The sequence below is a fragment of the Megalops cyprinoides genome, chromosome 4 (genome assembly GCF_013368585.1).
Source record: "Megalops cyprinoides isolate fMegCyp1 chromosome 4, fMegCyp1.pri, whole genome shotgun sequence".
Lineage (NCBI taxonomy): Eukaryota > Metazoa > Chordata > Actinopteri > Elopiformes > Megalopidae > Megalops > Megalops cyprinoides.
This window is the reverse complement of record NC_050586.1, coordinates 37,086,935-37,114,506: the sequence shown is the minus strand read 5'-3', so window position 1 is coordinate 37,114,506 and position 27,572 is coordinate 37,086,935. Positions and strand designations below refer to the sequence as shown.

The following is a 27,572-nucleotide window of genomic DNA, read 5'->3' as shown; positions in this document are numbered from 1 at the left end:
ACATGAATTGTTCACTATTTAAGAAACGACTTAATTTCGATAGTACCTGTTAGAAACGGAATTATTCTCATCCGAAAGAGAAATTACATTTTGATAATGAAGACAAACCTGTATTTTCAGGTGCGGCCGCTGAGGGGTGACGTTATGGGGCGCAGTGTGAACTCGGCCGGGGCATCACTTCCGTTCCTGCCATTTTGCTGCTGAAGCTGAGAGAGCGAGCTGTAACGGTGCTGCAGCGGTTGAGGGAGGGGAAAGCCGTTTCTACTTGAAAATAGCTGGAAACAACAACAATAATAAAAGACACCGCGATCTAAAGACAATATTTAAGCAGAATGTCCGACTTTGACAGTAATCCGTTCGCAGATCCGGACTTCAGCAACCCCTTTCAGGTAACGTTATAACGTTTGTTAGCTATACTTGACAACAATTGACCAGAGCTGGCTAGCAGCTGTACTTCAGCTAACGTTAAGTGCAATTCCTTTTCTTCCCGAGTTACTTGCTAGCTTCACTACCGCAACATTACCTCATTGCTGGTATTGCTGTGAACGCGATTAGCTGATCTTCATCAATGTCAGACAGTATGTAGCTTGCTGGATAGGTGATCAGCGTATTGACATGCAGCACGTCAGCTCGCCAGTTATATTACTGAGTTCTGGGATCACTTAATGTTATCTAGCTGTCGAGCTGCAGTCGCTAAATAGTCAATTCATTTTCAATATAAAGGTGCTTTATTGGCAAGACGGACAATCGCTGTGTTGCCAAAGCAACAAAACGAGCAATACACTAATTAATCAAACAGAACCATATGTATTAAAAGAAAACACATACACAAAGATGTTGTTGGGGCGAAGTCGGCCGCGTTGGCATGGCTATTGGAGTTTAGCAAGCTAACGTTAGCTTGCTGACTGTATTGAGGTTGGACTTCTCTGTTCCTGGCGTGTGTAGCTTTGCTAACTAGCGTTGTATAGCCGTTTTCTGTGGTAGCTAGCCACCTACCGCTAACTAGACGTCTAACTGGATAGCTAGTAAGTTGAAGGAGCTGTTTGGGTTCGGATTTCAGTAACGTCGTATGGAAACGCGTAGGAAGATAATGTTACTGTAGAAGTTAGCAAGATAATCTCTCTTAGTCAATGCCGTTTTGTACATTTGCATTCTTGTCAGGCGTGAAAAGCATTAGCTCTAGGCTTGTAGCTCTGACAGTTGCCTGGCTAACGTTAGCTAGCTAACTGTTTTGACAGTTGACTAGATAATTGGCTAACTAGACAGTCTAGCTAGCGATTGTAATCATGAGAAGATAACATTACTGCATTTTCGTCAGTTTCTTTATTAACACCACCACCTGGCGACAGAGATGTCTGCCTAGCCAGGTAGCTGTATATATTTGTATCAGTGCAGCTAATTAGTTGCTACTAAAACCTCATTATTAGTAAAACAGACTATATACCTTGCGGTCTGTAAGATTAGGTATCTGGTATTCGTCAGCATGCTAACTAGCCACCCATCTTGCTAATGTTATCAGCTGATTTGTGTATCTGTTCGCGAAAGTCCTTCACTTCTTATTGAGTTTATTGACCCTGCTAACAGCTACTTGACCGGACGCACGTGGTAGATGACAGTAACTGTAAATGTGATACTGGAATAACGATTTCATAGGTACATGTAGTACCCTAGTCGTGATGCATGGAACTCGTTTTCCCTCCGATGTAAGTGCATGCGTGCCTCAATAGGTACACAAGTGCCATAGCTAAGTGTAGTACAATGTACAGTATAGTGAAGCTAAATAAACAAGAAGATTCTGCAGTCTGCAGATGTGGATCTTCAGTCACAATTGCACAAAGACTTGGTCATGCAAAGACAGTCTGTCTGTGGAAGTCTGTTGAGGGAGGCCACTGAGCAGTGTTTTTTACCATTACAGTACCATACCATTCCACTAACAATAACCCAGGGAAGCTCTGGGTATGTATTGGTTTTGTTTTGGAATGGTAGACTCCTGTCGGGTATATTGCATTGAACTTGTGTGTTGGGCCAAGTGTGCGTTTGTGGTCTCAGCCTTGTGTGTTTGACACAGTGTTTTGCTGGATGCCCTTTGTGCTTGACTTCTGGAGTTTCTCTGGAAAGAGAGTTTCTGCTGGATGTTCACAATGTGAATGTAAAGTAGCGTGATCATCCTGTACATCCTGTCTGCTAAGTGACAAAATGTGTAGATGCAAGATGGCCAGTCACTCCAACGTCTTGACATCTATGGAAGCTCGTTCTATCACGTCATGGATAGAACAAACAGGACACCTGAGACATTACAGCCGGGAGGGGGACAAGAAGACAGCCGGGCTCCCTGGAGGTGGCACAATGCAGTGACCTAGGCAGTGTGAAGGGTATGGCGTTGGACTGAAGCATAAGGGAGCATCATTCCCTCACTGCAGGTTTGGCTAACACCAGTGTTTGTTCATGACGCCCAGTCTCTTAGACTGCTCTGTCAGGTGTCAGCCTGAGGCTCTTGACGGTCTGACAGGCTGACATCAGAGTCTTCTCCAGGGTGGTGGTCATGGTAAGGGGAGGATTTAGCAGGGATGTGGAGCAGCTTAGTCTTAGCAAAGTTGAGCTTCAGGTGGTGATCAGACCTTGACAATGAGACATCTGCTAGAAAAGCCAAGATGTTTGACAAGACCTCTTTGTTGGGACCACCTGGTAGGAATGCCCAGGGAGGTAGGATGATATCCAGCTAAGATAAGTGCTCGAGATGCCTGTCTCTGCCAGGCTAGAAAGAACAACATGATGGTTCACTACAGCTACAGAAAGGTCAAGCAGAATCACTACAGAGGAGGGTGAGACCACTCTCCCAGAATGAAGTGCATCGCTAATAGAGAGCAGAGCCATTTCTGTAGAGTGGCTGGACTGGCAGGGGTCACGCAGGCCAATCTGAGAAAGATGAGATGATTGGATAAAAAAAGTACATTCAAGAGTTTTGGAAAGGAAAGTCGGAAGGGAAATTTTTCTCATGTCAAGAGATAATCTAATTATATAGTTCACTTCGTAAAGACAAGATAGCTTTGAGCTAGAATCCAGTATTTAAACATGCAAGAGTTTTTTGAACAGTGATAGTTCATTTTTGATTAAAGACTTGGACTTACAGAATGAAACCACAGATTGTTTGGCAGAGATGTAGGTAATCACACAGTATTACGCTTAGCATTCTACATCCCCTAGACACCACTTGAACTAAAACACATTAAGTAGAAATGGAGGAATCCATGGTACACCGTTTGTGCACGTCTGAAGTATTCCTTTCCATATATATAAATTCAGATTAGAAGTCAGCAAGTGTGTACCAGCGGTAGAAAAAACTTAAGCATGTCAGATGATCCGGTGGGCTTTGGGAAGTGAGGGGGCGTCCTCAGTGGTGTGTGTGCTCAAAGCCTTTGTCTAGAATGTAGGATGAGTCCTTTCTCCTTCATAGCTACCAGTGCTGGCTGTGGAATTCAGGGCACCCTTCTTACCCTCCATGATCAGAGGTGCCTAAGATTGAACCTTTGGGAGCTAGGCTGGAAATAGGTAAGAGCTGACAGGACGGGACCAGACTGCAAACCAGCAGATCTGCAGAATTGTGGCAGAGGCATCTGTGTGCCAACAGCCAACACTTAAGCTCTTTTGTTCTACAGTCTGGGTGGTGGCATAATACAGCCATGGTAAGAGCTGGTCTGAGGGACCCTTTGTGCTCAAAAGGTGCTGGGAGTGTTGGGCACAGGGGCCGAGTCAGGTTGGCTGTAAAGGCGCAGCATCTGAGGTGAGCGCAGGCGAGGCAGAAGAGCGCACTTTGGAAAGTATCGAAAAGACGGGGGGAGGAGGCTGGTGTTTGCGTGCGCGGGTCCCGTGCCCGTGGAGGGAGGAACAGGAGACGGCTGTTTGTGCACGGCCAGTCACGTAATCCAGGAAGGGAAGCTCACGTGTCACTTCCTCTGCCTGCTCGTTGAGGGGCATATGCCACAGAAACATCCTGTCAGCGCTCGCACAGATAACAATCTCCGATTTTATTTTTGTGGAAGCCAGTGCAGAAGACCGTTGTTACTTGCTTGAGTTAATCTGAAGCGCAGCAGCCTCAATAGCATAAATGGCATGTACCCTGCATTGCTCCTTATCTCATTCTTACTTTGATTGTTTTTAGGGGATTACTATGAGACCAATACAGCAAACATAATCAGGGTGCTGCTGTTCAACAGCAATGGTTAGCATTCTCCCTGATATCAGATTATAACGTTCCCTCCGCAGAACTGTGGAGTATAAATTAGCCCAGTGTGTTAGGGATCTTCTCAGCCACCCTAAAGTCTTCTGAGATAATCTCCTGAATTTGTATGACAATGCTGTGCCTCCAAGGACATGTTTTGGGCCTTGGTGCATGGCATTAGCGCACAGATCCTGGCCCACTGGGTTGACCCTTCCTCTGGTCTCCACACACTCTGCATACAGGATGTCCTGCTGCTGTTGATCTGTTTGCTAATCAAGTTCCTTTCATTCTGGGGTCAATGCATATGTCACACGGAGGTCACTTCCACCGCTGTCTGACCTCGTCCCCTGAGCCAGCCAATCAGAAGTCAGCCATGCAGCTCTCCCTCCTGCATCAGCAAATCGGAGACCAGCACTGCATGCTCAAGCAGCTGATGTTTCTTCCTGTTGTGCTTTATGATTTCAGACACCTTACTGAGTCAAAGGCTTCTGCGCTATTGTGCAATGTCACCGCCAGTGTTAACCGTCTTACCCTCCCAGCATCTTATATAGCTCAAATCCTTAACACTTTTAATTACTGCTGTTGCATTTAACCTTGGGGAAGAAATGGTGTGTAATCCTGGTATTAGCAAAAGTAAATAACAAAAATGAAAGCCTTAGCAGAGGAGGTGAATAACAACGTTTGCCAATAGGGCTGGGCCTTTGAAAGGATTACTGTAGAAGCATTTCACCATAAGGCATTGGTGGGGGGAAAAAGGAACAAAGAAGATCTGAATTCATGTCCCAGAGGTTTTATTTGTGTCCACCCCTTCCTTACTTGTTTTGTGACAACAGCTTCCCTCCATCTTGAATGGTCAGCAGCCCTCTCTCTTCAGTCATTCCTGGTTCAAGGAACCCCTCTGTAAAACAGAAAGCCTTAATGAACTGGGAATGTTGCATTCCCTTGAGCTCTGTTCTGTTCCCAACAATGATGCAGAAAATGATCAAAGTTTCACTACATAGAACGCCTATTACCAAACATTAATGTGGTGTAATTGTTTGGCCTGTTACTGCAGGAGTGCTTACTAGCCAAGCAACATTTTGCCATGCTGAGCTGACTGAATATTATGTGACTGTGAAGTAATGTGGTTAATTTGAAGTAATTCATACATTGCATTACGTAATGGAAAAAAAAAGAAGCTCGTCCCTGTTTGAGGACGGAGCAGAGAATTTTGCTGAGACGTAGAGAAAGTAAAACGTGCTTTGCGGATGACTTTCTTTGGCCGGTCTTGAGCGGTGCGGTGCGGTATGGTGCAGCAGGATGAAAACCCAGCCTGATTTATGGGGATCCAGACACAACGTGATTGGGCACTTAATCGATACACCACCCTCAGCAAGCAGGCAAGCAAATGAGACCGCCTATTTTGACTCCTTTTTTACAGCCTCAAATTGAATATCAGCTGAATAATTAGATTTTGGAGATGCCGGCCTACAGGTGCTTCGCGTTTTTTTATGCAGCCGCGGAATCGATACATTGAATTTGTGTGAAGAGGAGCGGTGTGCCGGTGGAGGCTAGTGTCAAGTTTACCAGTTAATTCTGAGGTTCTGAAAGTGCTCTTTAAGAAGTGTGTGTTTAATAACTGCTCCCAGAGATACAGACCCCAGAATCCTGATGAAATACATACAGAAGACAGATGTCTTTCAGCACGAGTGACATTACTGTATTACCTAAAACATTGCTTCATACATTTTTTTGCTCTTTAAAACAGTTCTGTCCACAAGCAGTTGCCTGTGTGATCAAAGAACAGAGAACCCGTGAATTACAATTTCAGATCTCGGTATGCGGTTGCTAGGTGTAAATGTGGCTGTACCCGTTGTCAAATCTGGATGATCCCAGCCAGTTGATTACCAAATACAGATAGTTCTTCCCACTTTGTTACATGTCATTTACCCTTATAATTAGCCTGGGTTACATTTTAACGCCACAATCATATGCATTGGAAGATTGTGAAATCAATCGTTTTTGTGAGGGCAGAAGTCCATGCTTCAGGTAAGCATAGCTGAGAGTATGGTTCTCCCAAATTCGCTTCCAGATGACAACGCGGAGGATTCCACAGGAGTGCTTTCATGAGACTAGAGACACCGCCGGTATCTGCGAGCCTCTAAATTCAGCGCGTGCTCTTATGCGCTTGTGATTAGTGCATTTGCCTCCAGAACGAAGCGTTCGGCGCGCGCTCCTCACCTTGAACCCGTACACTGCACTGCAGTACAGCGTGCAGCTCCGGGGCTGTGGAGCATGCATTTTTATTGCAGACATTAAAGACGTGCTGCGGCATAGCTGAACGCTGCGTCTCCGTGCACCGCTTTCTGCATCTGTATTTCACTGCGGAGAAACGGCCCGGAGTGATATCGGCGTATGCTGAAAGCGAAAATAAAGTCTACAGTCTGCTTGTCAGTACTGTCCTCCTCACTCACCGCTCTAGTGTCAAGGACCTGTCCTGTGGTGTTTTTCACCAAATGCAATTACTTACTTCAAAAGCTTAGACCAGTAGTGTTTGTTCTTGTGTACTGGAGTCAGCAAAGCCCAGCGAGGAAAAAATGGCTGGCATCCAACAGGTTTATTGTGATGAGGATGTAACTACCTTGAATATGTTTTATATATAGGCCTGCACATCTCTGAGTAATCTGTCATAGAGAAGACTGGTGAGGTGCCTGGTCACATTCTGAAGTTATTTTTCTTTTCAGAATGGGCTTTGATAGGGAATGCAGAAGGACTCTCTGTCACGCTCAGAATGTCAGCCACTGTGGGGAATTAAAATGATGAACAGAATTGCCTCTGCAGAAGAAATCATGAGATGAAATTAAATAATTCAGGAAAATAAGATTTTACTTTGTGGCCTGTTTCTGAGTAACGGGCATTGTCTTCAGTTTTAGTTTGTGTTAAAATGTTACAGTTGGGCAGTAGGTCCAGACTACTTGTACATTAACAGGAAAGAATGCACGTAAGTTTCCTTTTTTCCCCCTTTGGGATTAATCGACTAATACAATGTGAATGAACACATTTTGCTATCCCTGTAAGTCCACCGCAGCGAATTCACGGTATTCAAAATCAAATCTAGATACTTCCATCACACGTGTCATGCACCTGCAGAATAATCTTTAACTTTGATTGTTAAGCTTTCAGTGATTGTCGTCTTTTCAGATGTTTACACATTTCCCACATACCCCTTCAGCTCGGCGGACCCTGAGTTCTTACTGTACAGAGACGGTCAGACATTAACTGCAAGTGTGCCTTCAGAAGCTGTGTCTCTTTTACTTCAGTGTGTCTGTGTATAATGCATATTACACTGTCTGTACAAGCCAGATTGGTGATGTTAACCTTGGGGCCTGTGCTGAGAATCTTTCACTTTTTATCTGTCAGTTTCTGTCCTGTGGAATTCTGTTGTGGGCTTTCAGTGCTAAGGCAATGAACAGAAAACTAAGAGTCATAAAGCGTGTGAACATGGGCTTTCATCGCTACAAAACGGACTTCTTGATCATTGCAAACTACAGCAGAGTGGTAGCAGAAAATAATACGTGAATACTGGAAATACAATTCACTCATTACCGGACTCAGAGGGTAAATCAAATAACCTCTTCGGTTCCTCTTCATTTTGCATGACAGTTGGCCTTCAGTACAGATTTCTGTTTTCACAGATGTAATACAAGGCTGTGTAACACATATGCTTGCTTTTCTGTAAGTCAGGTAGATTTCCCCACTTGTATTGTTCCTTCTCTTCTGCCCCTTGTGTAGGCTATTCACGGAGAACTCGCAGGGAAGATTATTAGAATCGTCCCTCTGTGCCAGTTTTAAATTATAGCCTTCAGTTCAGATTTAAGTATACCGTTTGACTCTAGTGTAGTGGATCTGCATGCTGACTGGTGGAGCACAATTGTTTTTCCCCCAAAAATAGGCGCCATGCTATTGGCTGGTCGCGCTGCAGTGCTCCAAATTATAGTGTGGAAAAGGCACTTCTGACATAATTCGGCATCGCGCTCTTTATTTCCCGCTGTGCGTCTGGAGGGGAATTCAGAGGTCATTTTGTTTTCTCCCTTCGACAGAAGTTTGTTCTGCCGTGATTATCATCTAAAAGCCGTACCGCTGTCTGATGTCAGCGTGACAGTGACACGGTGTGCCTGGAATGACAGAAATCAGTCTGGGCGGAGGGGGCCGCGCGCTTTATTTTTTGTTTTCGGCACAGTGTCATTGGCCTGGCGAAGGCTTGCGCGAGGCGGTTGCCATGGAATCCTCGGCTCCCGTGACCCTCGGCCATGTGTCTTCGTTTATAATGGGGGCGACCGCGGAGGGAATTACAAAGAACATGACACCGACAACAAAGGACGTCTTTGTGCGTCTGTCATGTGCGTCTTGCTACAGGGATCCCCTCTCCCACGTCCGTCATTTACCGGGCCCCTGTCTACTGTACGCCCTGGATCCTGTCTGTCTACGATGCCATGTGGTGCCAGCGAAAAAGAGAATTAGCTCACTCTCATTATTTCTCCCTGCTGATAGTGGGGGAGGGGGCATGGGGTTTTTTGTTGCTGTTTTGACAGCAGTCTGTCTGTCGCAGTTTTGTCCCATATTCTTAGAAGCACCGTCTGTGTTTTGATACAGAGACGCTGATTGCTTGCTAGATTGCTAATTAAGTAAATGACAGCGTGGTTCAGTGTTTGGCTTCCAAGAAGAAACTGCAGCCGATTAAGAACGGCAAGTTCCTTTTTTCCCCAAAGATGTTGTGCTGTTTAGGGTTAGGACAGTGCTGTGCTGATTTGTGTGTTGTTTAAGAACTCAAACTGCCGAAACTGGAATTATGAAAATAGCTACATATATTAAATACTATATGTGTGTTTCAAAGGCAATGCTATTGTAAAGTTACAACTGTTTTTGTTGTGTATAAGATTGCACAAAGAGCTTATACCTGTGTGTTAGTTTGGTTGAACACCTGGTTTATGAAATTACTTATGTGGAAATGTGTCTTAGTTGTGAATGAGTTAACTTGTGGCATGTGTGAGGCTTGTCATTTTAAGTTGATATTTGTAGAACAGCAAGTGTCAGGGAATAACCTTTTCATTCTTGTTTTCACATTTAAAATCTAATTTCTTCTAATTTTACTGAACTCTTATGTTGTATCGTATGTTATTATGAGCCTACGCACTGCAAAAATAAAGCATTGTTACAGTTAAAGGAGCAGGTAATTATAATACATGTGTAATATGATTTCAAAGTCACTGCTTTGTCTAAGTTGAGACTTGTTTGTGAACAGTACTCTTGTATTCATATTGAAAAGGAAGCGAGGAAGTCATTGTATTGATTTGTTTGTTTTAAAGCCTACAGTTCATCACTAAGGCTGTGCTTTGGAAAGTAATTAAGTCACATTAACAGCATGTTGGGTCAAGCTGAAGTCTAAGAGACTGCTTTCCAGCATGTCTTTATGTTCGTAGAATGCAAGGGGGGGGGGTTCTACTTCAGCATATTAACATCAGCTCTCTTCCCTTCTAGGATCCCTCGGTGACACAAGTAACACGAAATGCCCCTCCAGGTCTGGAAGAATACAACCCTTTCTCAGATGCCAGAACAGTGAGTACCTTTTAGAGGGTTGAGTATCTTTTTTTTATGCTGGTACTGCATTATTGACCACCATTAATGTTTTCATCAGCAGCCCACCGGCTCCCAGCGTTTTACCCGGTTGATCGGTGCATGAAATCCTCTGAGATATGACTTAACCCTTTTAAACAGATTTGCGATTAACAGTAATCTTAAAGAGCTCAGTATGCTATCCCTCTTTAGTGGATCCGATTTGGACACGGTAAGTTTGAAATTTGTTCCTGCTTTGTGGGGGCCGGGGGCATTGGTGGCCCTTGAAGGTGACAGTGTGGCAGGCTCAGTGGTGAGGCCAAGCTTTGCGTGAAATCAGGTTGGCACCAACAGACTTCAACTGATACGTCAGCTGGGCCAGTATATTAGGCCCATATTCAGATTTTTCACCATATCAGTATCGGCAAGTGAGGAGGACGATATTGCTGATATTTATTTTTAATTTTGAATGGGTGCTCATAGCACTGCCTGTGGTGCTACTATCATGCATCTTCCCACTGCATGTGGTGACTTGGATCATCTAACCGTGGCCTAACCAGAGCTAATCTCTGGTGCTGGAGTACATAGTATAAGGAGAGGAGATTAAATTCTGCAAGCTTGCATCTCTTGCAAGGTGCAGTGTTATTAGTAAAAGAGTCTTCCATTCATCTGTTAATAAAATTGCTTGTGTGAGATGTGGTGTCACAGATAATTATGAAATATAAAACAGACCAATATATACATAATTACATCGTGACATAACTGCCAACTAGCTGGTTACTTGGTCTGCCAGTGCTATTTAACGAGAATGAGTGCAATTTTTTACTCGATAAAAGTAAGACTATCAGTGTCTTAAACCGAAACATAGTCTATGCATATACTGTACTTTTGCACCATTGATTGCATCATTTGTGCGGAGTTTACTCTGTTATTAACCTCTGTTATACATTACTGACACAACTTACTGTGATCAATTTTAATATGAAATTATAATTTAAAATTTCTCAAACCACCTCTCCAACACTAAATTACTGTAAATATTCTTGATTAAGAGAACTTGAATTAGATATGATATAATTAAATTCAAGGCTTTATATAATATGATCCAGTCTTTCACTGTAGTTAAAGTGCACTGTACTTTGCTTTAAATTCAGTTATGTTAATTTCAGATGAATTATTTGGTGTAATTCTCACTTTTATACATGTACCCAGTTCAGAAAAAGGCAATTTATGCAATTTTTGCACTGCGATTAAATAACTAACTTTAGGATTACACATTGCACAGGCATGGTTAATGGTAAAATTTGAGGTAAACACGAGCTCTGTCAAGACTTTAAGTTTAAAAAAAAAAACAAAAGAAGTATTGCCTGATACCAGCCTATCAGCCTTTGTGCATGAGATGTTATACTTCTGTAGTATGGACAAAAAATGTGAATGTCCTAGGCATCCAAGCTACTGAATTATCCCCCTCTGCAGAGAGAGAGCCTTTCTAGGATCACTGCAGAGGTTACAGAGATGAAAAGATGTGGTTTAACACTGTGTGCTGGTTTAAGATTCCAACCCCAAGTACGATCAGTGCGTGGTCTTAATAATCTATATTAAAAAAACTTGTTTAAGCTGCTTAGAGTTTATGTCGCAACATCTGCTAGCTCTGGACTTATTGATGGAGAAAAATCTCAGTAATGGCTGTGCATGTCAAGAGCATGTCCACCTTACAGTGTCAGGAGGATGGAGAATTTTCAGTGCCCGGGAGTTCTGTCTGGTTTTCTGAGGAGTTGAACTTTCCCTGGAGCGGTGATGTCATTGAGATCTCACCTTTCTGACAGACAAAGAAGATTATTCAGACTGATGTCAGTCTGTTGCCCAGCCGTGAGACTTTGTCATTTTTGAAATACACTATTTATTCAACACCATGCCTTGATTCTATGTATGCCTTGTCATGCATGCTTTAGCAATGATAAGTCATGAGATGTGCCCCGTCCTAAATGCTGTATCAATCTACTGGAAGAACCATGATGTTGCAAATAGCAGACGTCCAGATGGCCATTGGGTTGCAGTAGTTACAACATCTTGGTAAGATGCATTAATGGTGAAAAAGAAGTCTCATTATTGCCTTATTGAAAAGACATATTTAATAGGGCATTCATTTCTATGGTACTGCAGAATCACTTACTGAATTGTGGAAATTGGCCTTTGGAAACAAATTAGCCATTTTTTTAATGGAATCAGGCTTTTCAAAATGGACTAAAATTATTTTTTATGGACACGTAATTTAATGCACGGCATGTGGCATAATATGAACTAGGCCTAAATAAGAAGCACTGTTCTGTCTACTAAAAATACAGGGGTTGTTGGGTGGCAGTTTTGGGGTGCAAAGTGATTGGTGTTTACTTAGATTATCCAGGAAGTACAAATTAGTTAGCTGTAACTCCCATTGCCCCTGCCTGGTGCTTTTAACTCCATCTAAAACACACTGATCCAATTATTATTCCATTTTATGAAAATGGACACACAGCAATGGTTATTACTTTCCATTTCCAAACAGCTATGTTTACATGTAGAATATCTACTGCATTAATTTATGATGTTTCCTACTAATGGTAGCAAATGGGAGAAAGTGATTAAAAGCAAATTTGGAAAAATTAAAACAATTAAAACAACTGAAATACAGTGAAAAAGAGAATTAAAAAGCCAATGTGTGAGGCAGAGTTAGACCCTTTTAAAAACGCAGAAGCAGTGGCCGTATTTAAGGATATTTTCCGAACAGCCGATTGATTTTTCTGGGCTGCGCGCTTGACTTGGAAGTAATTCTGCAGTGTTGTGATACTGTCGAAGAAGAAGGCGGTCCAGGACTGTAGGGAGGCCCAGTCAATACCGTCCCCCAGCGCAGTGGCCCGTAATTATTTATGTCCTTGGTCAATGCAGGCTGCAGGAGTAATACTGTTCCAGTGACCTGATTTGCTCAGCCGAAGCGGGTGCCAAGGGAACAGTGCGAAATCTGCCAGCTGATTGGAAGTCATTTCTGAATGTCTCTCCACAGTTGGTTAGATGCGGGGGGACATATTCACCGTCGGTGCAGACAGAGGGATGATCGGGATTTTCTGCCACAGTATTATCTCACTAGTATTATCTCACTTCAGACCCACGTTGCTTCGGGTCACTTAAAGTTTAAACTTTTTTTTTTTTTTTTTTTTAAATCCAATAGCTGAATGAATTTGCAGATCTGTTAGACGTGGCCGGATTGTTGTTATTTGTGTTTGGTTTGTTAGTCCTAGCAAGTTACAAACTCAAAGCATAGCATGGCGTGTCCTCTGTTGCTTGCCGTAGGCTGCTCTAAAGAGGACTTTGCTAAATGGCCAAATGCAGTTGTGTGCAGTATCCTGCTTAAGCTGCCACAGTTTTTTTTTTTTTATGATGGGATGTTTCAGCACGCCTACAAATAGCCCTTCAACAGCTACTACATAAATGCAGAGGTGGAGTGATGCCTGCAAGATGAATATAAATTTTTTGTCAGATGTATGACAAATGGAATGTCTGGTGCTATTCTCAGGAAATGAAGTGTCACCTTGTGTAGATGGCACTTGCTAGAACTGTCCCTGAATCCTGTGAAAATGTCCTTCCTCTCTTCCGTCCACTCAATAACAGTTTATAGCATTTTGTATCAGAGTAGGCAGTGGATGACATTAAGTCAGTCACAGCATTGTCTAAAGATCAGGATCAGGTTTATTTTTATTATTATGTCCTGTGAAGCCGCGGGCTGCTCCTCGTTAAATCGGTGCGTTTGTCGCAGAGTTTGTCTGAAACAGGAGTCTGGATGTGACTGGTCCGTGACGGGGGGGTCCCCGAGTTCAGAGCGAAGTGTTCCTCTAAGCGGCCGCTTGTGTCAAACTGTCGCTCCGGCCCCGGGAGCCCTGCGAGAGCTGAGATTGGTATCGATCTGCTCTGCGCTCGGGGCGGGAACCGAAACGGTGCTCTGGCTGGATGTAATGAGCGGCTTTAGCCTCTGGCGGCGTGCAGGCGGACGTCAGGAGCACCCCCCCTCACCACGCAGTGAGAGAGGCTCAGGGACCGCACACGGAGTGTCATCCCAGCGGCTTCACATTTACCCCTCGGGGAAGCGGGGGACTGTTTTTGAGGATGCGTTTTTAGACTTCCTTTTTTGTTGTGCTTGTGCGTATTTGCAGTGGGTTCTGAGCACATTGACTTTGGAGTTTGCATTTTTAATCAGCATATTATTCATTAATATTTCCCCTAAATCAGTTTTTTTCCATCCTTTCTCAAAGAGATTCCTTGTGGCACATGAATTGTATGCTGTTTAATTTTAACAGACAGTTGAGTTAAAATCCGAATTTAAAATCCGGGAAATAATGATCTTACAAAAAAACCTCAGGGCCAGTACAATAGCCAGTGCTTTCAAAAACTATACCTTTCAACTGTAACTCTGTTGTTTCAGAATGTTGTTTCTTATGGAAGTAATGTGGAAATCATTCCATCCATGGAAAAAGTAAGTTGTATAAGTAAGGGTAGAATCAATGCAAGAAAGACATTATCGAGTATAAAATCTGAAATTAAACATCTACAAATAAGACTGGTTTTATAATTTGTACTTTCAGCTCAGTAGTTGTTGCCAGTTCATGAAAGCATATAAGCTAGTATAGCATACAGAAGTGGATTTAAAAGGTATGCAAATTTATTCTAACCACACATTAAAAAAAATCTAATCCATTATGCCTCAAGGATCAGTTTAATTGAGTATTGGTATTAGAATTCGTATTTCAGTGCTTTTATCGGTAACACATTTCTCATGTGTGCTAAGATTATTCCAGCACTTGGGTTTTCCAGAGATGTGACATGCACCTGAAAGTGCCCTAGCCATATGTAAGCCGCTGAAATCTTGGGCATGTACACCAACAGCCTTTTTTCGATTTGAAGCTTGTGTCAGTCCACTCAATCCACGGTTAAACTGAACACAGGCTTAAGAGAAATGGCTGAGCTTCGAATGTCTTTTACAAATCTCACCCCTGAAAGCCTGTCTAGGAGTCAATTGATCTGCCTGGTTATTTTCTGCTGTTCAGACAGCAGTCTATTGAGAAAAGTTCTGACTGTTCAATGTGCTGTAAACTCAAATGGCCCAGAAGAGTGGATCACTAATCATACTGTGCATTAAATTCCACTGTCTATTCTGTTCTCATTCACCCTATGATTGATGTGACCCAGTGAGTGGGAACACTCTACTGCTTGCTTTGTCCCCGGCTGTTTCACGGTGTGCAGAGTAGATGTGAAGAAGCTTTTTTTTTTTTTCTTTTCACTTTTTTATTGTTAAGAATGCAGGACGCTCATTGGGATGACATCTCGAATTGGTTAATCAGATTTGTTGTATTACATTTCTTTCTTCTCTCTCCTCTGTGGGAGACTTTAGTAGAGAGAACGTTGTCTACTTATTGCTTTCTGTCATTTCAGTTTTCAATTTTCAGCACAGTTGACAGGTTTACATTGCTAGCTGTTCAGCGCTTACGTTGTAGGCTACAGTACTGTAAACTGCATTGTATGTGGTGGCGTTTACTTCCTTATTATGTCACGTTAATTGATCGTCCATTTATATTGCAGGTACATTTGTGTTACATTGTCAGTATCGAAACATTGTCTCTCAGCTTGTAAATGCAATATGGGCCTATGTAGTGCATAACCAATATGCCTAATGTAAACATTTAACATGACAATAAATGAGTTTTATTTAACCAGCAAGAATATGGCGAGCTAGTGAGTTGGGTACTAAAAATCTGGACCTGCCACCCAAAAATCTTAACTGCAATAGAGAGCCTCTCATTTAATGGCCAGTTCAGTTGGTCACCAACAGACATACTTGCAGCTGCATACATTCTGTGAAAAGATAATAAATCTTTACCATGAATGTGTTTATTGTCTTCCAGAATAATAATTTTTCATGAAAGGTGCATGCTTGGCTGAATAAGGTTTTCTGTGTTTTTCAGGCAGCCCCTGGCACTGGCCCAAAAGCGCCCCCCACCACCAACACACAGCCTGCCATCATGAAGCCCACAGAAGAGCCCCCGGCCTACACGCAGCAGCAGACGCAGGTACCTCACCTCTGATGTCCTCCCCCACAGGCTGCCCTTGTTTTCTTCCATCTCTGGTTCTTCCTCTTCCATTTCCCTTTCTTTTTCCACCTTCTCTTCATCCTCTTCCACCACCCCGTTCATCCTCTATTTCCTCTTCTTCCAGCTCGCCCCTTTTTTCCTCAGCATTACCAAGCCATTCCGGTTCTCTCCGTATCCCCTCCTACCCTCCGCTGCCCTCCCAGCAAATACCTTGTACCTCCTCCTCTGTCTTACAGTCCTTGTCTTTTTCTTGCCTGAGGGTAGCCCATCTCTGCTGGTTCATTCGTATGTGAAGCCAGCTTTGGCATTTCAGCTATATATGCCGAGCTACATGGTGTGCAGTATTTTCATTTTCTAAGACTAAGACGAAGGTCCCTACAGACACATGTATTTAAAGCCCATTAACAGGGTACAGGGCGAGTGAAAGGAAGCTCACTTATCTAAAAAAAAAATACAGGCTAATGGCGTGTGTGCGGATTTAAAAACTAAGGGCTTGATTAAGAGTTCACGACATTGGATAGCGTGGGAAGGGAAACTTCACGTTGCATTAAGAATTCATACCCAAGATGAGCCCTGGTTCATTGACAAGTGAAGAATCATTCATGCATTGCCCGTGGTGCACCAGGCGAAACTCTTGGCAGTCACCCACATTTTAAAAATTCTCCAAGGCCTGCGAACATGTCTATATCAGTTACTTTGAAAGAGCCAAACAAACAGCGCTGAACAGAATGACATCTGCCAAAACACTTGGGTAATGCTGGAGGACAGCTTGCTGCAAATTGTAACAAATATCCAGAGTCTGCCGTTAATTCTTGCGACATCGGTAGCTCAAAAGAATGCCAGCTTGAGCGCTGTGTTCTTTTGTCCTTATCTAAGAGAATGAACTCTGCTCAACCGCTGCTGCTCTTGAGGATAAAAGGTATCTGCTTTTGCTGTGGATTGAGATCATGATTCGAGTGAATTGTGCATGCAGACAGATGCCCCGAAGCAAACAGGCCCTGCCGATGATACAGGGGATGTATAATTCAGGGCCGCCAGAAGCTCTGATTTTAGGGAAGTGTGCATTCTGTCATCAGGCTTTCGGGGAGCATGTTGGCATCATGTCTGCAACAATTACGCCAAGTCACATGACCCCATTCCTCAGAACAGCTGAGAAGGCTTGCCTGGACGTTTTATTGCTTTTTCATAACTCGTGGGAACAATTCATGGGAATTTGATAAACGCTTCCTTGAAAATTTGAGTGTGTTAATGACGGCTGTTGGAGTAAATGAACAAGCTTCACCAGTGTAGAAAATTTACTCATAAGACAATATGAGTACATTGGTGCGGCCCACCTTTTTGTCTCACCTGTGCAGGATGACGCGGCCATTGTTTGAGATGGATCACTCAATGCTTGCGTGTAAACCCTCTGTTAATGACAACGTTAGGGGAGAATTTGTGGGTTGAAAACTTACCCCCTTCCCTCCCTCCCTGTTCCCCAGGACCAGGCCCGTGCCCAGGCGGAGCTGTTGCGGCGCCAGGAGGAGCTGGAGAAGAAGGCGGCGGAGCTGGACCGGCGGGAGAGGGAGATGCAGTCCCTCAGTGCAACGGGAGGTGAGGGGCGCCCGGGCATGCCCTTGAGGAACACCACTCATTACACGCTACGGCATTCCATTCAATATACTGCCCACGCTGACCAGGGCCAAAGCGCACTCTCACTTCCTCCACACCCCTTCACAACCAAGGAGTGAAGATAAATTAGCTTGAGCAAGAAAAGTGCCAGGCTGGAAAAAAAGCCTGCTGGCACTGCAGGTGTTGGGGAGCAGACTTGGGAAGGCCTCGAGTATGTTGTGGACCACTTGCTGCCTTCCCCTTTCATCTGAATCAGCATGTCCTGGGATGAGTCCTCAGTAAGCCTTTCCTTTGCCAAGCTAAGCTAAGTCCAAGCAGCTCCTGAAAGTAGTCTTTTTTACTTAATGAAAGCCTGCTGAGGAAGGTGATTGACTTAGTCATTCAAATGAGATTGTGCTTGGACATTCCTCGAAGTGTTCAGTAATTCAGCACTGCAATTCAACAGCAGTTGGTGACATTCTTTCAAGTAAGTGGCAAGTCACTAGTTCTCTGTCATTCGTAAAATCACATTTTACAGATGTAGTTCTGCCAAACGCTTCTGTAAGCGTGAAAATAGGAGTCTGTAACTACGTTGTGGCTTGCTTTTTCTGGTTGGGTTTGAGTTGTAAATGAAAAGGGTACAGCTTTTGCTTCTCTTGATTAATTTAAAATGTCACGTTGACCAAAGAGCTGTTGGCTTGCAGATACTGTTGGGTGAAGTTGATATCAAAAAATGCAGCCTTTCTGAGGCACCTCAAAGCAGCCTGAAGTAGCTGTTGTTTCAGTTGATATAACAGTTTTTAATTTTTAATTTCTCTAAGAAGTGTTTACTTCTCAGTTAATTGTGCAGTTATTTACGCTCATTTGGTTTGTTGTTTCGTATCGTTATTATTTATTATATTTTTGTTATTCCGGATGCCTTTGCAAAGGGTGACCTAATTAGCAGACACCCAAGGAGACTTAAGCGATAACAAAACTTAAGCAATTACCAAAAAAAAAAAGTGAAAATTTCTTCTGAATACATTTTGAAAGGAATCACAGATCGCAGTGTGCAAGCAATTAAGACAGCTGTTTACAACCAAGCCCCGGAGCAATAGACGCAAGCCGAGATGAAGGGGGAAAAAAAACATACTCTGTTACAAGTCTAATGATTATTAGGAACTTCCAAGGGGCAAGTAAATGGACATCAAAACCGAAGAAGTGAATAATGGGGAAGCTGGAGATTGGAGGCTTGTGGGAGGGGCACGAGTCATATCAAAGCCAAGCAGAGAGGTGCGTCTTTGTGAGAGAAATAACAGGGATTAGTTACTGCGCGGTCACGCAGAGGGCAGGCAGTTGATTCCATCTCTGGGGAAGCAGGGGAAACAAATATCAAGATTTATAAACGGAGAGATGTAAGAGCTAAGCTAGCAGAACAAAGAAGGGCTCATATTTCCTGTTTTCTTCTCTGCTTTCAGGAAGGAAAAACAACTGGCCACCTCTTCCTGAGAAGTTCCCAGTCGGCCCCTGCTTTTACCACGACATCGCGGTAGACATACCCGTGGAGTTTCAGAAGACAGTCAAGATCATGTATTACCTCTGGATGTGTGAGTGTCTCAGTGCGCGCAGGAACGTGTGTTCAGAGCAATTCACGGCACAGAGTCCGGCGTTAATCAGCCAGCCCCAGGACGCAACCGTCTGTCTGCTAATGCCCCGGGCTCTCTTACCAGGACTTGCAGCGTATTCCCCCGTGCAGAATGGGAAAATTCTCCCTCTGTCTTACGGAAATCACCAGCCAGTGATATGCTCATACCTGGGCTGGTGTAACATATCTACACGTGCCGCTGTGGAAATTTGTGTTGTGCCCGTACAGACGGGTCCAAATCCTGATACACTGATGATTATTAATATGAGGTAATGATGTACCCATTAACCTACATAGTGTTTGGGCAGGTCAATGTAATACGGTGCAGTGTAAGTATGAGGTGATGACGATCGCTGTGTACGGCTCCAAACTGTTCCTTTAAAAGGCACCTGGGCCTGTGCTGTGCTGGCTCGTGCCTGTCCTTTGCGAGTGGAGCGTTTCCTTTTTAATATGTATATAGTCATGTGACTAGGACATTCAGCCTGAGTTATGGCTCCTCACGGAGGCATGTGCATTGCTGCTGTATGTACAGTACGCTGCATTGTTCTGACATTTCTTTGTGATTGTTTTTGTTCTTGCCCTTTAGAATTCCTTGAAATATGTGCTTTGACTGTGTCCTCTGCATGATTAATGCACAGTATATTTCTAAAGTGCTGAAATGTTCCTTTGGGTCTCTGACTGTTCTGTAGATCATACCATCATTTCTCTCGATTAAAGTGGAATTCCTTACAATTTTGCAGCTATTTCAGAAACTTACATTAACATAAAAGCAGCACATTACTATTATAAGAAGCTTGTTAACACATTAAAAGCCTTTAAAGGGGTTTTAATGTAGCTGGTATTCTCCAGAGGGAAAAAGAACTTACTACTTTGTGAGAACACTTGACGCTAGTCTCCTTTTTGAAGTGTAAAGTATTTGAACATGCATTTTCCTCTTTTAATGTATTACTTGCGTTTCCTCTTTGAGATAATGTCTCTGAGCTGAGCTCTAGGGGAGTGTGTGGTATAGATAGGTGAGTACAAGCACAGGTGTGAAACTTGTCGGTTGTAACTACGTTCATTTTGCTTGCTGGTTTCTTCAATATCAGCTGTAGAAGCCGAGAGGGGTTGACAGTGAGGGCAGCCTCTGTGGGTGTTATCACTCCTGGCTCAGTTTGCTCAGTCCGGTTCAGGGAGCGGGAGCTCCGTGACTGAGACTGTCCCAGCACAGGGGGCGGGGCTTCCCACAGCCTTCCCCACAGGCATGCGTACAGGGGGGAAAAAAAAAACCTATCCTTTATCAAGGGCTTATGAGACTGACCTCTCTGCTACTGCTTTTGTTATGCAACACATGAGCAAAATTTCATTTTGCCTGCATGTAGTTGAGCAGAATATTTTCCTTGCGTTAACTGCAGGCGAATTTATGACTTTCAAGCATGATGTGCCAGCATGAAATTTAAGGGAATGCATACAAATAATTTAATATTGGCTGGCAATGAATATTAATTCCGATTCATGCTAATGAATATGATGGTCAAAGCTGTAACTGTAGTCCAGGCGCATGTGCATGTTTTAAACCAAGTAAAAAAATACTGTTAATCATTAACGTCCTAAAAGAATTCTGAAAAGTGACGATGAGCTGACGAAAGAGTGACGAAAGAGGCGATGAGCCTGGGGTGAGTTATTGATGGATTGATGAGTGATGCTGACAATCTTACCAAGGAGGGGATCTCCTCAAACTGCCTCTCAGAACATAGTGGGCAGAAAAGAGAGTGTCAGTCCAGGGGACAGACAGCCATACCAGATTATTTTGCAAACCTTAATTTTGTGCTAGACCAGTGGCTTCCTGCAAGTTGTGTAGCGTCCATAGATAACTCACTCAAAAATTTTGGTTGTTGTTGGAAGTTAATGTTACACTATTTCAGGAATTATTAAATTAATATTAACTTTCTCATAAGAGCAGGATAGTGCAGTAACACTTATACCCATTTGTAAAATGATGCTGTTTTTGTAATTACTAGCTAATGTTACAGATTGCAATTACATACTGTATGTCTTAAACAGTCATCTGTAAGCACAGTTACCGTTTAATCCAAAACAGAAATCAGTCAACTTTATTTGTTGGCTGTCTGCACTACAGTATGTGTTGCTGGCCATCTGTTGTAATTAGAATTAGGTATCAATACACTCTCTTTAGAAGTTCCCTTCTGCACCTTTTTAGATGTTCCCTCTGTACTGAAGTGTTTCCCGACTTGCAGAATATTACCTTGCGTATTATGTCATTGTCATCTAGCTAGTCCTCATATCCAGAGCGACTTACAAAGTTAGATACAAAGTACAAAGGTACAAAGTACAGAGCTGCAAAGCAAAATACAGAGTAAGATATATCTGTTCTGTATGCAAAATTCTACGCATTGAAACAATTTTACAGTAAAATGAACGCGTATTACATCATGTATGATTCAGGGTTATTCGTGACGCCCCCTCACCCCCTTCACTAGCCTGGATAATTTGTCTGTATATTCTGACTTTCCTCCATGTACTCCCCCTCCAGTCCACACGGGGACGCTGTTTGTGAACATTTTCGGCTGCCTGGCGTGGTTCTGCGTGGACACCTCGCGAGGAGTGGACTTCGGCCTGGCCATGCTGTGGTTCATGCTCTTCACCCCCTGCTCCTTCGTCTGCTGGTACAGACCCCTGTACGGAGCCTTCAGGTACGAGCACCGGCCCCGCGCGCCCTCCCCTCTGAGGCTGGGGGCACGCCACTGTGCTTACAGCCCCCTGTTCCACAGCATCTGCCCCCGTGCGCTAAACCAGCTAAACCAGCTAAACCAGCTCACTCAGCCTGAGGGGCTCCTGCAGAACTCCAGCTGTGTTAAAGTATATGCAGATGTGAGGCTTATGACTCAGTGACTCTTCATAAGGGCACCTGAGGGCTGATCAAGAAAACAGTCTAATGTGACCGTGTCAGCTAAACGACTACTGATTCAAATGACAGATGCTCTTTAATAAGTGAAACAGCGTCCTTCCTCTGGACATAGGTTTAATAAGTGACACAATGCCCCTCCTCTGGACATATGTTTAATAAGTGAAACATTGTCCCTCCTCTGGACAGCGTTTTTGCCAAGAAATGCAGTTTATTTTTTTCCTTCAGATTGTGGAAACAGGAAATGTCCATACGTCTTTATCAGTAGGGAAAGGGGCGTAGCTAGGCTCAGACACGCAGGTCTGCCTCCTCTCACAGCAGTTGTCCTCTGTTTGTGTTTTGCAGGAGCGACAGCTCCTTCAGATTCTTCGTCTTCTTCTTTGTGTACATCTGCCAGTTCGGCGTGCACGTGCTGCAGGCCATCGGCATCACAGGCTGGGGAGCGTGGTGAGTGCAGGCGGCCTTTTAGCGTTACCACTGATCTGATATCACTCTGATTATTAGCATTCTTATCAGTTAATTATCTATTTATTATCAACATCCGTTAATTATTATGAGCGTGTGTCGCAGATGCCCTTTTTCAGGTTGGTTAGTGTTTTGCATGTGGAGTTGCTGAGTTGGATTGAATTAGCATATGAATATATATACTGTAAATATTATGTACAGTAGTGTAATGTAGTGGTAAGGAGTAGGACTAGTAACTGAAAGGTTGCTGGTTTGATTCCCTGCTTGGTCATTGCCATTGTACCCTTGGGAAAGGTACTTAACCTACAGTTCTCTCAATAGACATGCAGCTGTGTAAATGTGTAAAGCTGTAACCTATGTAAGTCGCCCTGGATAAGAGCGTCTGCTAAGTCAGGCTGATGCAAACAGCACCGGGTGAGGAGGGTAACGAGGGTGACACATGTCTCTGCTGTTCCCGGGCAGCGGCTGGATCTCGGCCCTCACCGGCCTGAACAAGAGCATCCCCGTGGGCATCATGATGATCCTCATCGCAGCGCTGTTCACCGCCTCGGCCGTCATCTCGCTAATCATGTTCAAGAAGGTACCGCTCGCCCGCCCCCTTCTCCCCCCCTTTCAGCACGGACCTGAGGCAGGGAGGTGACTCTGCATGTGCTCACAGCTCGGCCCTGTGGTGACACGGGGGGTCAGGTTCGCTGTTCGTCCTTCACGGAAGGGAAGGGTTCCAGCAGCCAGACGTACAGTCTCGTCCGCGTATTCTCTCAGTTTAGAATAACTTCAGCAGCATTCAGTCAGTAACGCTGATCCGCGACTAAATTTGAGGTCAAACGCTGTAGGCAGATTAAAGCGCATAATTGTGATTAACGCAGCCTTTATGAACCGACTTCAGCTTGTTCACAGGCACGAGCTTTCCGCCCGGGCAGAATGTTTTCTGTCTCAATCATTCCAACCAGCAGGATGTCTCACTCAACCTCTCCCAGTTTTCTCCTGCAAATCGCCCTGTCTCCGCAGCTGTGATTTTCCCCGGGTCTCTCTATTCACTCGTCCGCGGTTCCAGTCAGTTTCTCCGGCTCCGAGCGTGTCTAATGGCTCCCGCTCTGGTTTCCCCCGAATCTTCAGGCTCAAAACTCTGCACCCCTGCCCACGCAGGCCCTATCATGCGGTTCACGTAGAAAGAAACGGATTAATGCGTGCAGGGAAAAATAACAAGATGTGTGCTGTCGGATCAGGCACTGAGAAAGCAGTTATTTTTCGGTGTAGCAGAGGCGGATCAATGCTGTCGATACGGCGCCGCACTTCGGGTGGGAGATGCATCGCTCAGACCGGGGGGTCTAGGCCCTCTTGGATTCGGAAAGCGGCGAGTCCTCAGAGGTCCTTCAATATAGCCGATGTGTTGCCTGTGTTTAATTAGAGCCCCTGAAATAAGGTTTATAAATTAGAAGTGTTTATCTTGAGGGGACTGTATGGCAGCTCAATAACGTAATTACAAGGGAGGAATGCGCGGCTTTGTCTCTTAAGTTTTTAAAGATAGTAGAATTTGTTGATAGCCCAGTCTGTGTATTTGATCTAATTAAGCTGTTAGCTGATCATAGATTTTGTTGATACATTCGATGCTTACATATGTACCACTTCGAGCTGGAGACCTTAAAGGGAAAATCTCATGTGTAACGCATGGAAAGATATGCAACAGATATTTACATCCACGTATTAGATATAGCTGTTGGCTCGGCCTCCGCTTTAACTCAATAAAACTACAAGGCTACAATTACAGACTCGCTGCTTACCCACTCTTAGATTTTCAAGCCTCATGGATTTCCAGATTCATCGGTTTTATCTGTCTGCCTGCTGGTGGGTGAATGCTTAAGTTATCCTTCCAAATATATCTTCCCTTCCGAATGTGGTAACCTCCTGCTGATTGTGTTGATGGCCCAGTGCTGTGGGAGAGGCAAATGAGGAAATTAAAAGCATGAGCTGTCGCAGCAGGGAGCCGAGACCAGATGGAATTTGGTGTCTGCTGAAAAAACGAATGACCCTAGTGCCTCTCCCCTCTGTCACACAGTAAGCTCGGACACAAGGCGGCGCTGTTGTTCCTTTTCTCATTTGGGATCCCCCTTTCCCTGTGGCTGTCCCTAGGTCCACGCGCTGTACCGCACCACGGGCGCCAGCTTCGAGAAGGCCCAGCAGGAGTTCGCCACCGGCGTCATGGCCAACAAGACGGTTCAGACGGCGGCGGCCAACGCGGCCTCCAGCGCCGCCCGGGGAGCCTTCAAGGGAGAGCAGATCTGAGCCATCCGAGAGCATCACCTTCCGCCCCAAACCCCCATAACCAGACCCACAGTACAGCCCCCACCCCCTCCCCCATCTGGCGTGGAGACTCCGAGCTCCACCCTCACGTTCATCCAATGCACTCCAGTGACAGACTCTACTCTGCCCTGACTCCGCCCCTGGCCCCGCCCCTTACCTGTCACTCAGCATGTCTAACCCGTCACCCCTCCCCCTCTACTTGCGTGCATGGGCTTAGAGACGGATGACCGAAAGCTGCTCGTTTTTAATCACCCCCGCGGGGGTCACTGTCCGGCCCGCTTAGTCCCCCTTCACGCCCATCGGACAGGTTGAACGGTGTCGGTTTTGGCAGAGAGCCTCCCCTCCTGCGTTTGGGACAGGAAGTGAGGAAAGCGAGCGTCCCCTGTGCTCGAGGCGCCGTCCTCTCACGGCCTGCGCTGCAGGTCCCCGCCCCCTTTTCTCCGCGCAGTGCTGCCGCCTTCCCTCACGGCCTGTCTCAACGCGCTCCTCACCGGAGGCTTTCTGCGAGACCAACTGGAACATCCGCAGCACAGGGCGGTCACTTCTGATGCCAACAGATATTTCAGAGCAGTCGCTCGCTTATCTAGAGGGAAGGCAGCCGCCGTTCCAAATTCTCGCAAGGATAACTTGTGGTGGAGCGCTAATGTAACAGTGTGAAGATAAATGGTTGAACACTAATTATAATTACACCAGCTGTGTCATAGATATGGTTTATAAAACTCAATATTTCTCTTCATAGTAATTACAGCTGGCTGGATGCAACTTTATCTGAGACAATGTCCATATTTTATTCTCAGAAACAGCAGGGTTGCGCTGAAGCTGAAGGCATGTTTTTGTGCAACTGATGTATCGGAAGCGTAGGTATCGTTTGCAGTCAGTGTGACCGTTTCAGTTGAAAGGGGGGCAGGGTAGGGGAAAGCCAGCAAAGCTTTGGAAACATAGCAGTCAACAAAAGAAACCCCATATAACATTGTGCCTAAAGAATGTATGCTGCAAGATTCGTTCAAGATGCATTCCTATATACTACTTCATATAGCAGTTTAGAAAACGCTACAACAGTGTATGTACTGTTAATAAGTATGCAGCCGCATTTTCCTAACGGTCTGTTTTGAATGAACGAAGCTAATTCTGAATTAGCGCTTTACAGGAAACTGTAATTTGACATCTGTGCTGTAGCAAACCTGCAACGACCACCTTCTACAGCTAGGGCCATTTTTAGCTTTGGAAACACTAGCCTTACGATGTGGGTGAATGGCACTAATTTTCACATGGGAGTGACATTGGGAACAGGGACATTTTCAGCTGTCAGGGCTTGCTTGCTTCCTGCTTAACAATACCCTGCGGTCACCACATGCTGCAGAAGACAGTCTCTGCACTCAAACTGGCTTGTGTGAATGTGTACATTCATGTACTTGTGTGGACATGAGAAACTGCTGTGTCGCAAGACATTTTCAAGACATTTCCGACTCCCTGTGAAGTCCCAGGGTCACTGGAGTACAATGTATTGGATTCACACTCAAAACAAATTGTCTTCATTATGTTTTATCATAATTGTAAGAGGTATTTAAGACAGTGCATGTGTGTCTGATGACTTAAGCGAGTCCAGGTGGGACTTCAGATGCTGAAAGTTGCACTAAATGCACATTCGTTCGGCACAAGAAGATCTTTCATTCTGTCAACGAACCATAGAAGTGTTCAGAGTCCTGCAATGGCACCATTGTTCTCTTCTGCTGGCTGTCCCGCGTGACTACCGCTTCGGTAGCTCCGGGTGATCTGAATCAGTGTGGCTTCGGCCGAGCTTTGTACGTGCACATGCAAATAAAAAAAAAATTGCCTGTAGCAACCAATGTCAGATTGGACAAACGAACGTGTTAAAGCACTCCTGCCTGTATGTCCTTCTGTATCTGCTTGTGACCTTTCGACCCCCGACTGGCGGCCCCTGGGTGACGGGGCCCCTGTCAGGGTGGCCCCGCGGTGCTCTCTGTGTGGGGGTTCCCCTCCTGTCCCTCCTCTGGCCCTCGGCGCACCCCCCCCCCCCCCCCACGCCCCCACGCCCCTGCCTCTGCTTGTGCGGCGCTGTCCCCAGTGAGTTTGCGCACGCCTACTTGTCTCTACGACCCTCAGCTACCATCTTGTGTCATAAGAACCTTAACTTTCTTCCACTTCTCTAGTGTCAAGCTCAGAACAGCACTAGAATCCAACTCAGGCCTAGAATGGAATGAGAGCATTATTGGCCCCCTAATGAAAATTGCTCACGTCTCTGATGTTGGCCTCCTGTCTAATGTTCTGAAATGAGAGTAACACCCTCGTGATGGGGCTCCTCCTGTTATTCGATGGGTCCATGCTGTGATTAGTTCTAGGTCTTCGAACGTGTACATACACTAACGGTAAAACGTAAAGCAAATGGTAAATTCCATAAAAACGAAAGCTACTCCAGCCTTTTCATAACGAACACTAATTCAAAAAGGTATTAAAACCGGTAATACTCAGGATATATACTGTACATGTCAGATGCATGAGAATTTGTCTATTTAACGTACCAGGACTTATTGGCAGATTCACTTGGTGGGATGAAATAGGAATTCAGTGGAGAATAATGGAGAATATGTTTGGATCCACAATAACTGGCATGACCTCTCCCATTGACATAACTAGCTCAGTACTGTATTCTGTCAGTGCTGGGTTGGTAATTAAGGAAAGTTGGGAGTCATTTTTTGAACCCTTTTTCATTTTGTATGGCTATTAAACATTGCTCAAACA

The 27,572-nt window shown here is 44.6% G+C and overlaps 1 protein-coding gene across 1 annotated transcript; it reads left to right on the top strand.

Moving 5' to 3' along the window:
- Positions 1-195: 195 nt before the first annotated feature.
- Positions 196-26,842, top strand: LOC118776988 (secretory carrier-associated membrane protein 1-like). Its single transcript, XM_036527668.1, has 9 exons — positions 196-389; positions 9,737-9,814; positions 15,802-15,906; positions 17,409-17,520; positions 18,975-19,103; positions 21,675-21,834; positions 22,392-22,493; positions 22,974-23,091; positions 24,642-26,842. The coding sequence occupies exons 1-9, from the start codon at positions 333-335 to the stop codon at positions 24,792-24,794; spliced, it is 1,014 nt and encodes a 337-aa protein (XP_036383561.1). The 5' UTR covers positions 196-332; the 3' UTR covers positions 24,795-26,842.
- The last annotated feature ends 730 nt before the right edge of the window (positions 26,843-27,572 follow it).